The sequence below is a fragment of the Agelaius tricolor genome, unplaced genomic scaffold (genome assembly GCF_023055355.1).
Source record: "Agelaius tricolor isolate 1412-34295 unplaced genomic scaffold, bAgeTri1.0.p SCAF_67, whole genome shotgun sequence".
In the NCBI taxonomy this organism is placed as follows: Eukaryota; Metazoa; Chordata; class Aves; order Passeriformes; family Icteridae; genus Agelaius; species Agelaius tricolor.
In genome coordinates, this window is record NW_027269327.1 from 1,298,707 (window position 1) to 1,312,816 (window position 14,110).

General features: G+C 39.1%; 1 protein-coding gene across 7 annotated transcripts in view; it reads right to left on the reverse strand.

Moving 5' to 3' along the window:
* The window catches only part of NAV2 (neuron navigator 2), a 388,804-nt gene that overhangs the window by 114,827 nt on the left and 259,867 nt on the right, over positions 1-14,110 (reverse strand). For all 7 annotated transcript variants that reach the window (XM_071417131.1, XM_071417129.1, XM_071417130.1 and 4 more), the window contains one exon: positions 13,863-14,020. In XM_071417131.1, the coding sequence (XP_071273232.1) occupies positions 13,863-14,020 (158 nt within the window). The remainder of the gene's footprint in view (positions 1-13,862; positions 14,021-14,110) is intronic.

The following is a 14,110-nucleotide window of genomic DNA, read 5'->3' on the forward strand; positions in this document are numbered from 1 at the left end:
AGCAACCTGCATTAACTAAAACTGACTATAAAAGAAATGTTTTCAAACTCAAGCTACAGTCTACAATAAATAATGATCACTTTCCTCTTTTCAAAGTCAAATCTTGGCCTGAAATCTATTTTGTTCCTAGTGTTCCTGTTAAAAAAGATGTTGGTGGTCCAGTTCCAATGCCAATACACACTGCAGCATGGGTAAATCTGATTTCAGCTGCTCCTGCAAAGACTGAGCTGCATCTGCAAACCCACCCGTGTGTGAAGAAAAAAAAAAGAATCTGAAAGCTTATGATTTAATTCTTCCACAGAAGTCTTTGAGAGCTTATGTTATAATAAGGTCAGGAGAAAATATATGCAATTTCCCATCATTTGTCATGTTCACTCGAAGTAAGTGGACTTTGATTTGCTATAACTGAAAACTTTCAAAATCCATCATTATAAGCATGAAAGGCAACACACAGACAAAGGATGGTCTCATAGTTACTCTCCTTAGGAGGGTCAAGAACTTAAAAGCATTTTTTACCCATTTTTGAATGAACAAACTTTTATTTCACAACTATGGGAAAAGTTCTTATGAAGAGAAATATCTTTTAGTGCAGCCCATAGATTAGATAACAGATGTGAAAGTAAATCCACAACCAGATTCTAATTTAGGAAATAAAAGCAGCTCTGCTCTATGACATTGCAGTGTCAGAACTGCAAAAACCACTGTGGCAGTTTCATCATATCCCAGCTAGAAGAATAAACGGTGAATCTTGACCCTTCCCATCCACCCACCAGAAGATTCTCCTTTAAAGCACTATTCATAAAGCCCTACAGAGAAGAACTTCTTAGCTGAGTTGTTCTCTTCTCCAATGATCATTTATCAAACCCTCTAAGTATGGAAACGTCTGCATTCCTGCCAGGAGCCAACTATAAAAATCCCAATCTTTCCATAACCCAAACCACAAGCAGGTAGAGCAGAACATTCCCAACAAGAGCAACCTGGCACTCAGTCCCTCCTCAAAATAAGCACAACTCTTGTGGCCCACAGAAATTTCCATTTCCATTGTAACACTGGGAGAACTGCAGCTGGCTGAGCTACCATCAAGGGGTGGGCATGGCCTCCACCCACAGGAAGGCTGAAGCTTTCTGTTCTCTCTTCTATTCTGCACCACAAAAAAACCCAACAGAAATTATCTTTTTAAAGCAGAGATTGCCAGATAGGGAAATTCTGTATAACCTGAGAAAAGCCTGAATAGGGAATATTTTTGCTTTGCTGAGGATGAAACCTTAGAATCATAGCTGGAACTCTATTGGAAGAGACCTTAAAGATCATCTCCCTGCCATGGGCAGGAGCACCTTCCACTAGACCAGGATGCTCAGGACCCTTTCTAACTGAGCAGAATTGTTTCCTTCAACTTCTGCCCACTGATTTTCCCTTTAACTGTGATTGAATTCACTGTAACACAACAGAAAAATTACCTTTACTCCATGACATTTTTCTTCCCTTCCATCATATCTACTTCTCCAATCCCAGTGCTGTAAGCTGTGTAACTTCAACAGCAGTTCCAGGCATTCACAGAAATGTGTTCTATCCCTGAAAGCCCTCACCAAAGCCCAGGGATATGTCAGAAACTCAGCTCCCACGTTTCTGCCAAGCTGCCTCCATTCACACAGAGCTCCAGCACATGGAACAAGGGTTCTGCTGTTGGCTAGCTCACTTAGCCAAGACTCAGCATTTTTGCTGAGGTGAGGGGAAATGAAACTGGAGCACAAGCAGCCCCTTTTCTCATTGTCTCGCCATAACCAACTAAGACATTTGAATTCCTTGTTGTTTTTGTTTAGCTACTGTAAAATTCAAAATGCTGTTGACATGAATGCCTAAAAAAGGTTGGAGGGACCTCTATCGAGCACATACCAGTTAGATGATCACAAAAATAACGAAACCAAGTTTACTGTGCCATTCAAAACAAGTTGCACGCTCCATTTTATACTAGACAAATACCATTCTTGTTCATTCTTCTCCATTTCCTTCTGACTATTTGTACAATTTAATCCCCCAAGACTTCTCATAACAGACTTATTTAAAAGCATTAATGAATTCCAGGCAGGAAGCTGTTATGGAGTCTTTCATTAGACTTTATACTTCAAGTGGACTATATGTACAGTTAGCAGCCTTGCTCTGACACATCTCTCCTGCAGGTTGTATGAAATAGGCACTGTGAAAATCAGTGGGCTGAGAACTGCAGTCAGGAAATATTGCCCATTTGTATCAAAACCAAATGACAGACACATACTGCAATTTATAGTGGGGTCTTCTTCCTTTCTGTTCTCTGCTGCCAGCCACAGATTCTTCAGGAATATTTGGTTATGGATGAGGAACAGGCAAAAGGCTCAGCAGAGAAGCCACAAATGGAAGGGCCCAGGGAGGCTGAAAGTGCTCCTACCCAAGGAGAAGGGGCTTCTACAGAGGTGGTAGAAACATGGTGGCATTTGGGGAAGTCTGGGATGTAGCACCACTGCTCTTTGCTTTCCCACGATTTAATAGTGAACCTTTGTTTCCATGGCTGCTTTTCTGGCACACTGCACCCAACAATAAATTTATCAGAAATTGTAAATATTTATTTTAAAAGGAAACATGTAGGCACAGCAGAGGCCATGAAATGCTGGACCAGCTCTTCAGCTGGTATAAATTAACATGGTTCCACCACCTCCAATGCAGCCATGCAGATGTACACTGGGCAAGAAGCTGCTTCTCAAGGTTAAATTTTACTTCAAAGCTCAGTATCATTATCCTCATGAACTCTACTGTTAAGAACATGTCACTGGCTAGTATTTTTAGGGTACTTTTTTCCCTGAAACTTTGTTAAAATACAATTTTTGCCTCATTTTATGTATTTCTAAAGCTTATACCAACTATGTTCAAAGTCCTGTGGTCTTGTAAAGCTCCACTTCAGGCATGATTAAGCCTTCAGCCAGGCTTTGTCTTGGAAGAAGAGGACATTTTTAAATGCCAGATTCAGCCAGCTGAACAGTTGTAAAATTAGGCACAAATATGATTCACTGCAGACTCATATCTTGCCCTATACACATGCCATGCTGCTTGCTATTTCCTGACTGTCTTTAAGCTGTTTGATGGGCACACACCCAACATAAATATGTCACTGAGGATTTACTGAGATGAGCCAATCTTTCAAAAGCATCTTTCATTAGAAAAGTGAAAGGGTGCAAACAATACCACAGGATACACATCTATCTCAGCTGGCCAAAGATGAGTATTTTGTTTGACACTAATAACTCTTACAAGGGTCACCTTCTGACACAAGGCAGGAGCCTTATGTCAGGGGAATTTCTCAGCCTTAATACATTTGGTAAACTGGAGAAATAAACTTGAGACAGTAAGACTTCATTCATAGAGGCTGAATGAAGAGGTGTGTGCGCTGAGAAAGAAGAAACTGAATGCCTAAATCTAAAAGGTCAAACAACAACTGTGCAACTCCACTGCAGCAAAAGGAGTCCCAGCAGAATGCAGCTGCACACTCCATAATGTGGAATATAAATGTCACTCAGAAATGTAAAGGAATACTAAAGGAATACAAATGTCACTCAGAAATGCTTTAGGAGCATCACATACGGAATCAGAGGTTTTGAGAATCATAGAATAGAAGACATAGAACTTAACTACTCCATGCTGTTCAGCAGCAAAATAAGGCATCAGGTGGAGTGCTGTGTCCAGCTCCAGCACCCCTCTAAAAGAGACTAACAGACTGGAAAGGAGCCAGTAGAGACCCTCAAGACATAAAAGAGATTTATCACATTAAAGGGATTTATCACAAGGAACCTATAAGAAAAAGGATGGAGCAGTAAAGATTGCTTAGTGTAGAAGAGAAAAGGCTGAAGGGAGACATTTTAAGCCTTCAAATACATGAAGACTCTTATAAACAGGACAGAGATCAAGGTAGAGCAAAAATATGCCTTCTTTTTAGCCAGACAGAATGGTTTTAGATGTATGCTTTTAATAGCTACTTTAAAGACCAAATGGACACTGGAAGGGATACAGTTGAAGAGATGGTCACATTCCTGTCATGAAACATTTCAGAACAGACTTGTGAACACCTGTCAGCTGGCTGAATCTGGCATTTAGAAATATGTCCTCTTCTACCCAGAGAAAGCCTGGCTGAAGGCTTAATCACGGCTGAAGTGGAGCTTTACAAAACCACAGGACTTAGAACATAGTTGGTATAAGCTTTAGAAATTCATAAAACAATGAAGAATTTTTTCCTACATGGATACAGTTGATTTTCCTTCAGAGCTGGAGCAGAGACTCCGCATGTTCTTTACAGATGCAATTCTACAAATACTTAGTGTAAGGTGCAAACTTGTGAAAATTTTAAGCAGAGTTCTTTAAACAGAGCTAAAGCCAGGAGCCATATCTGTACTTCAAAGTTGTGACTCAGCAAAACAAAGTACCAGGTTCCTCAGCATATCAGATAATCTCACAGTCCTTCCTTTCTCTCTGTGTTTTTGTTTTTACTCTTGCATCATCAAATTCATGATCACTGTACTACATTCAAGGCAAAATAAATCACCCTGAGCATTTGGTAAATACTTGCAATGTATATTGTATTTATAAAAGTGGATAGGGTTACTCCAGCATCTGCTTTTGGTAATGCACACAGCAGAACAACAGAAATCACTCATTACTCTGGTAATGGATTTATTGAGACAAATCCTGTAAATTTATTTTACATATCAGACTTACAGGGAAAACCCTTGGTCAATAAACCAGAGCATGTCTTGAATGCCAGCACAGAGGCAGCACCCTAAACACTAAGTAGAATATGATGTTTGCTTCATGTCTGACCTAAATGAAGAACTGAAACATTTTTACAGGGTAGGGTGACTGAAATTTAAGCAATTATCACATTTTCACAGCATTGAGAAAATCACATTTATTTCCCAGTGAAAATTTGAAAGTGTGGGCAAATTGGTTTCATATTTTATGGACTTATGCCTCTTTAAAATAGAAAATCTTTTCTACTTTTGCAATCCTTTTAATCTTAGTGAATTTTGCACAGTCTTATCAAGTCATCATTTCAAAAGCAAATATAAGATTCATTCAACACTAGATTCATTTCTCAATAAATTATTAAATTCATTTCTAAAGAAAGAGAAACCTAAAAATAATACTTCCCCCAAGATGGATATAGAACAAGAATGAAAGTAACTGTTTCAAAATGTCAAAGAAAGGGAATTTTTTCTAAGCCTATAAGAACATAATTTTCAGTCATGAAGAAAGTTATAGCTACCCAAAATAATAAATAAGGAAAAAATTAACTTACTGTTCTATGTTGCACAAGCCAACTGTTTCATTCTGTAAAATGACTTCCCACCTTTCTGACATCCATATACTGTTCATTCATAAGCACAGGGATCTTTCAATCTCAGGAACTCTACCTGTTTTTGCTAGTCTCAAGTGAATTGTTTAGATCTTTCTGCTGCTCCTGGTTTCCAAAGCTTTCCTCACTCCTGTCCCCAATCCTTCCCAGCAGCCTCGCAGAGCTGGGCCCAGCACCAACCCACTGGCACAGCTAAAAACAGGTTCAGGGATGAGCTGGCAGCTGGTACCAAAAGGGTCAATGCCTTTTCAGTATCAACTGTAGTGCAAGAGAGTCCTCAGCTGGAAATCCTCAGCCTACAGAGGACATGGGTTGAGACACCAGGCTTAAAATTTTACATTTATAGCCTATCTGCATGCCACTGGATCCTGCAGTGACTCACTCGTTAGGGAGCACTGCAAAAACTAACTCTGGGTGCGTGTGGACTCTCCCTTCTACAAGACACCAAGCACCTAACACTTCATGACTAGCCAGTCTTTGATTAGTAAAAGATGTAATTCAAAATATTAGACCTATTGTAACAATGGTTATGTAATACCAGAATCACAGGACAGTGGCTGGGTTGGAAGGGACCTGAAAGATCATCCAGTCCCACCTCCTGCCATGGCCAGGGACACCTTCCACTATCCCCTTTTGTTGTCATATATAGCAAGAGTTCTATTGTCATTACATTGCAAAGGTTGCCATTATATTGTACCTCCTTGATGTTTCTTGCAGGCAGCTCCTCTAGGCACTGACTCTTCCTTACCCTCACAGCAGCCATCTGGCTCCAGTTCCCCCTTGGCCAACCAACCCACTCTTTTATAACACTCTTCTGATTGGCTACAGCTGTGGCCTGCTAACATCAGGCCTGCTCCTAATCTTTAATAACTGGCTCAGCTGCAACTTTTTAGGGGGTAAGATTACTTTCTATACTACCTTTATTTACTTAAGTTCCATCTGCCTACAATTCCCCCTTTTTAATTATGGAGTTGCAGCATTTCTAGAAGGACGTGTTCAAATAAATTAACATTATGACACAGTCATATATTTCATTCAGAGCTAATAATTATACAAATGTTCAGACAACATATTATGGTACAAATATATATATGTATTTTTGAGTGTTGGTTCAGTGTTGCAGCTTTTCTCAGTTTACAAAGTACTCATCTTCAAAATCTTTTATACTCATATTTAACAAACACTAATAGCTGCAATTGATATATTTTACCAATAGCTTAGTATTCAAGTCCTTTCCCCCAAATCCAGGGTCATATAGTGGAGTCCTATATCCCTGAATCCATGGGGTAATAGAGCCAAGTCCTTTTTCTCCCGAATCACGTCGGAATCACCATTGGTTCTCATATATAGCAAGAGTTCTACTGTCATTACATTGCAAAGGTTCCATATGGCCAGAGTTTTGTACCTCCTTGATGTTTCTTGCAGGCAGCTCCTCTAGGCACTGACTCTTCCTTGCCCTCACAGCAGCCAACTGGCTCCAGTTCCCCCTTGGCCAACCAATCCACTCTTTTGTAACACTCTTCTGATTGGCTACAGCTGCAGCCTGTTAACATCAAGCCTGCTCCTAATCCTTAATAATTAGCTCAGCTGCAACTCTTTAAGGGGGTTAGACTACTTTTTATACTACCTTTATTACTTAAGTTCTATCCCCTAGACCCTTTTGCTCCAGGCCCCATTCAGCCTGGCCTTGAACCCTTCTAGGGATAGGGCAGCCACAGCAAAACCCATGTCAGTGCCTCACCACCCTCACAGGAAAACATTTCTTCCTAATATCTAATCTAAATCCACCCTCTGTCAGTTCCAAGTCATTCCCCCATTACCCTGTCACAAGCTGCCCTTGTCAAACACCCCATTGTAAAAAAGAGTCTGTTCAGCCATCCCAGTGACCTTCTGCCAGCCCTAGGTCAGCTGGCTCCATGCCACAGGAATTGCATCCAACATCCCAGCTTCCATCCTGATAACTACCCCTGCACCTGAAGACATAAAAAGCCTTCTCTTTCCCATCCAGGCTGAATGCTTCTATAAATGGGTAGAAAAAAATTTTAAATGCCCTAAGACAAATTTCTATCATGCTCAGAGCTCCTTTTTCAACACTTCTGAGTTTGTAGTTCTTATACTACTACTGGGTACAAAGGCAAAAGCCTGGGTTTTGTCTCTCTTTATAATTATTAATTTATTTGGAGTGGAAAAACTGCACGAGGTTAAACAGAATGTTTCCAGCAAGGAAGTTTGTGCAATATCACTAGATTATCCTTTACTTGGTACAGAAGCCAAATCCAATCATTCAGAGCATCAAATATTTCATCTCATTTTACATAAAGCTACAAAAGAAGACTTGTCCTCCATTTTAATGTGCTTGAATGAAAGATTTTTCTTTCAGGTAAATTTTCCAGATCATTTATGTTGATCTTAAAGACAAAAGGGCTCAGTAATTTCTGAGCCAAAACTGGAACCTCTGTCTGAACACCAGCTCTGGGCCAATATTAATTTTTTGACTCATTATGTCTGATTTAATCTCTTCCAATGGCTAAACACCCTCATTCTTAAAATTTCTATCCAATTTGTGGTCTTAATTGGACTAATACCAAATTCTTGAGACATGGATACCCACACACTATCTGTTGAGATAAGGAAGAATTGTCATTGCTATAAATGTCACTGCAGGTATCTTGTAGGTAGAAAGGGAACCTTGTAACCTTTCTTTTAGACAAAGAACATAAATTAACCCTTCAAATACCAACCAGCAAAAGACATTTTCCAAAGCTCTATTTATGCAGAGCTCTTTCTGTTTTATCAGCATCCCCCTGTTTCAAAGCCCATTTGAATACTACTGAATATCTCAGCCTTCAGGACATTACCCACACGAACTCTGAGTTTTCATCTCCTTATACACATTTCTCGCCTTGCTTTACATGAAGATGAGAGTTTTTCCTCTCAGTTGCTAAAGTAGCCTTTTCAATTGAATCTGAGGGTTTGACATAATCCAAATCTGCCATTTTAAATGACCTTAAGCAATGCTGAGTTCAAGACAAGCTCAGTATCACACAGAACCAAGTCCTGGGAGGGTATTGTCGTGCATCAGTACAGGATTGAATATGAAACATTTTTATCATCAGGAGCAGAAATTCCAATGGCTCATTTCCAGATTTAGGATTTTCTACTCTTTCACAAGAGGGCATTTAGAGAAAAATATGGAATTCCTAGTTGACATGAAGATACTGATTTAACTCTGAAGAGCCTTTCCTGCTGAAGCTCTGACAAGATCTGCCATGGCCTCTTGGACTGTGCCCTTGAACCTGGTGCCCTGGCCTCCTGAACCTGATAAATATAACTGCCTACACACATTTTTAGCACACATGTGGCATGTGTAACCATACACCAGTTTGCTCACTGCAGTGGGGCTGACATTTCCTTGCTAACATTTTACTGATGGCAGTCAGTCCTATTTTCATAACATGAAGTTAAAAAGAGGAAAGAAATTCCTTAACTGTCCTTCAAAATGCCTTAGTAACTTCCTATTTCAGTGGTTTACACTTAAGAAAAAATTTAGAAGGAAATAATATTTATAGGTATCAAAATGTGGTAACCAGTGTAGGTCACAAGAACCCTCTGGAGATATTTCTCCCAAGCTTCACCTGAAAGCAGGAGATGGGGATAGCCTGGGTAACCTGAGATGAGGTTAGCCAGGGCCCTGTCAAGGCAAGTCCTAAATACTTCAAGCAAGTGAAATCTACCCCTTCTCTGGACAAACTTTTCCAATGTTTTAGTCTTCTCATATTCTTCTTTATTCCTATTTCCAGACTTTTGATTTCCCCTAAAGGAATGTGTGCCCCTTGAACTGTCATCACACATCCTTGTGAACATAGTGACTATCCTTTACATATTAAAAGACAGTTATTAAATACATACAGTGTTCCAAGTTAAAAAGGTTTACCCAAAATTTGAAAGAAATAAAAATAAAAAAAATGAAATTAAATTAAATAAAATGAAATGAAATAAAATAAAATGAAATAAAATAAAATGAAATTAAATACAATGAAATAAAATATGATAAAACAAAATAAAACAAAATAAAATAAAATAAAATAAAATAAAATAAAATAAAATAAAATAAATAAAATTAGAGGAACACACACTTTTCTTATCTCCTGCCCATATGGACACTGCTATGAAAACAGTTATTTATTTCTCCTCACTGTCTGAATCTGTAGGCATGTATTCTTGGTTTTTTTTTCTTTTTCTGATCTAAGAGAAACCTGACATCAACCTACCTTCTTTATAAACCTGAGTAATAAACATTTCCTTTGATCTCAAGCAGAAATGGGAAAAGTCTGGTAATACAGCTTTTTTTTCTACTGAGATTTTATTTAACATTCAATCCACAGGAATACTGTAATTTTTCCCACAGATGTCTACTGCCCTCTGTAGGATTATTTTAAATAAAATATTAGGAACAAAGTAGAAGAAAAAAATTTTTAAAAAAGCATGTAAGCCTATCACAGTACTGTATCACATCATCAACATGGTGGAGGTGGCTTATTAAGTTGATGTCTCTTACAGCTTCATAATTTCATTGATTTTATAGATATGTCACAAGTAATAAGCAGAATATTCCCAACCAACACCATCAGACTTTTGAGACTGCAAAATGCAAACTGAATGCCTGAAGAACAGTGAAGACAATGGGTATATGAAGGTGTTCAGAGCTAGTCAAAAATCCCCACCATTTTGCAGAACTGCAGGCTGCTTTCAGAGCATGTCTCAAGAGACTCTCTACTGTGTGCAAGCAAAACACTGACATAAACTCAGGAGAAAACCTACTGTATCAAAGTCTTTACTGAAGTTGTAGGTTTCGATATATTTAAGCTTCCTTCTTGATACCACCTAGGATGCAGTTCTGGTCCTCACTGCCATGGATAAAAAGTAGATTCATGTATGCTAAATTGCATATGGATTTTTGCATTCCATTTGCAAATCAAATTTTATCTGGTGATCCTGTCAGACAATTAGAAAGATGTGGTAATGAGGAGCCTCAAAGTAACTACTAACTGCACACAGACATAGAAATGCAATGTTCATTTGCTTCTCTACATTCATTAGAAAAGTTTTTGATAACTTGGATGAGTTCAGTAGTGACATGGGAAGTGTCTGATGCCTTCCATGCCATAGGAGACCTGTGTTGTTCAAGGACATTAAAGGACAAGGAAGTAAACCAAAGCTATTCCTACGTAAGCATGGACTAAGTAATTCTGACAATTCAGAAGAAAATTGGCTCCAGTTGTATGAAGGGATTAGGAGGACATAAAAAATCCCAAAACCCACAAGCCTAACTGCTCAATTCCCCACAAAACAAAAATGTAATTAAGACTTTAATGGCATTTTTCTTTAAAAAAAACCCTGCAACACCAATTACACATATAAAAATATCCTCTCTGGAATGTAACTGCAATTATAAATGGCTAATCACTGTGACAATAAATAAAAAACCATACTACAGCACGTTATCATTTTATGATGTCAGGAATGAGGGTCCTGAAATTCCTGCGAGTTCAGGTAAATTCCCTATAAAAGAGGAATTTTGCACATAAACTGAGGCTCTAACTCCAAAAAGCAAGTTAAAGCTATCAGGCTCTAACCTCAAAGATGGACCGAACCAGGTGTCTGAGTGATCCTTACTAGAGGACACTTATCTCTTCTCTATATATTGAAAGTGGTGTCAGACAGCATGTGGAGACTGAGGAAAAAAAATAGTGAGGACACAAGGTCAGCTGTGGGGAAGAGAAGATTTGCATCTCTTCACATGTTCCTTTGCTAAGAGCACATGTGCACCTCACGTCAAACACGTGCATCCATCCAAGAGCCTCATCTCTTTCTGCAGTGGTGCAGTAACTTTTGAAATTACACAAATCCTTTCCCCAAGTTTTCTAGGAAATCAGTGGTCTCATCAGTAACTGATTTACAGAATCTTGTGAATAATCTGGGTTATTTATTTCCCAGTAGTTGGCTGTTCTTCCATGCTCCATTTGCTGTCCTTTTCCTTTCTGATGCTTTCTGTTTCAATTAATGCACTTTCATCGCCACAAGACACAGACCATTGACTAACAAGACAATTTGCATTTGGAGGGAAAGGCCACAGATTAATAAAAGCTAAAAATTACAACCTACTTTTTGTAAGAAATGATTTAAACATTCAAACACTGAAGGCCACTTTCTATCACAAAGTGACCAATCATGCCAAAAGAGGCTGATTTTTATTTCTGCCATTTCCTTCCTCAAAAACACAACAGAGCAGGTACTGGGTAAAGAGATGAAAACTTACCAAGCCTGGCACACAGCACAGTCATGTAAGTCTCATTTTCTTAGGCAAAACACAGGATATGGGTCAGAAAACCTGAATTGTCCAAGCACTTTGACAATAAACTTTGCCTGGCAATGTTACAATTAACTTCAAAATAAGCCAAAATTTTGTCCAACCAATTGATTTTGTTTCTCATGGATGTAGGCCAACTTTGTGTCATGATTATACTTTTAAGAAAAGTTCAACTTTACATAAGCCTTTTTTTTTTAAGATCATAATTTATGACTGGAAATTTTGACCAGAGCAAAATTCTGAGTAGTTAATGCAACTTATGTAGAGTGTCAGCCTAAGAGCCAGCCTTGTTTCCTTTAGTCATTTGTAATATTTGTAGGAAGCAGTTCATCTCATGTGCTTCTTCAGCAACCAGTTTATCTTTCTCAGGAGATGAATTATAGTGAGGAATGAGGGTTCCCAGAACTGACTGTCTAAAAGCAGTTGATATTTAAGTTAGTTGACAAATTATTGTTATTTCTCTGTATGCATAAGGATTTCTCTCTTTCTTTTTCTTTTCTGAAGACCAAAACCAGTACTTTACCTTCCTTATTTAGTAATCTTGGTTAACTGAGAAAACAGCTAAAATAGATGGAAGTCCTCTCCAGCCTGCAGCATAACCTCACACATCCCATATGGAGCAGGGATCATCACCAACCCATGTGCAGGACAAAACAAATCCCACTCACCTCTCCCCACTCCAGTGCTTAGGGGACATGAGCAGAAGAATATTCACAAGAAGGACAAAGAAAGAGGCTGGGAAGATATTACACAGGAAAACAAGGTTTCTACTGCTCACACTAGAACCTGTTAGCTTGTTCCTTGAACTGAAAGCAAGACCTAATTCAGATGTAGAGACAACTATTACATGCTGATGTTACAGTTAAACCATTACTGTTTACACAGTGTACCATCCTAAAAGAGTACACATTGATTTACCAAGGTAGAATATTGCTAAATTATTTGCTTATTATGCTAATATATTAATCTGTAATATAATTATATTAGACAGAGGTGAATTTTATTTTTCTGTTATACAAAACATGATCAGGGTGCTTCAGAATGTCCCTGGAGAATGCTGGGGGTCCTCTGCTGCCACCATAACTTTTTTGGGGTAACATTCCAAAACCTACTGACACGCAGCCCTCGGATAACAATTTCCAGAGAAGGAAGAGCAGAGTTTCCTGGAAAGAACCAAGCATGAGAACTACAGAGAAGCTGACCCAGACCAGTGCTTTTCCCTGGAGCAAAATGCTCATTACAGTTTATCGGAACCTCTGCACGGCCAGCGAGGAGACTTGAGCCTGAAGGCTGCCACTGTCAAGTGAGTGCAAGGAGTCTGTGCTGAGGCCCAGAGCTGGCTCCTCTTTGTCAGCAGAATGACTTTGGGAATGTGGGATTTGCTGCCAGCCCATGCTGACAATCTGACTGTGCCAGGCTGGAGAGATGTGCTCAGTTCTCACCAGCCACAGCCCCCAGCCCCACTCTGAGCTACAAACTGAGGCTAATGAATGCTGGCAGATCACTGAATTAGTGAATGGACACAAAGTCAGTAAATGTCATTCAAAAAAGCTCTGCTTCACACACAGCATGGCTCTGAGTGTTCCTGATGTGCTGAAGTGATGAACATCACTTCACTGCAACGTTTATAAAACATAACATGTTCCTGCCTTCACACACAACACTAGATGATTCCTGAAATTAGATTGGAATTGTGTAATTTTGTCTCTTACAGGATAGTCCACAATAGTAATGGAAATGAAAGCAAATTGTACTATTTATCATATAAAACCTTTGCAGAAATCTTTAGCGGTCATTTTTCATTCTTGTCAAACTAATCATCAACATGCCTTGTTTTATGATTAATTCCTTCTCCCTTATCTGTGCTTGAAGCAAAATGAAAAAACACGGTTCACTAGTGCCAGGACATTTTAAAGTTATTTTTTGGATGTACCTTCAGGCCAGCAAGTCACAACTTCAGATATATTAAAGGAGGACTATACTTTTTTCAAGAAGAGACAGCTGGCTTTTGGATTATAGATGTCATATTTACAACACACAACTTCGAGACAGTCTGAAATCCAATTCCCTCCGAACTGAAGCCATCGTTAGGGAAAATCCAAATTGTTCATTGCTTACCTTTGTCATTGCCGCTTGTTGGGGTGGGAGGGAGAAGGCCAGGCTTGGATTTGTCATAGTTGTTAAAGCTCTGGCTGCGTCGGTTGTTGGCACTGATGGAACCACGAGCTTTGGCCTCGCTGCCCGCAGCGGACACCCTCATGGTGGGACCTGGAAGTCTGGTGGAAGAATTTACAGCAGGTTTAAACACAGGTAAAAAGCAGTCCTGGGCAAGAAACTACGGGACACCATGCATAAGCTGAAAATGA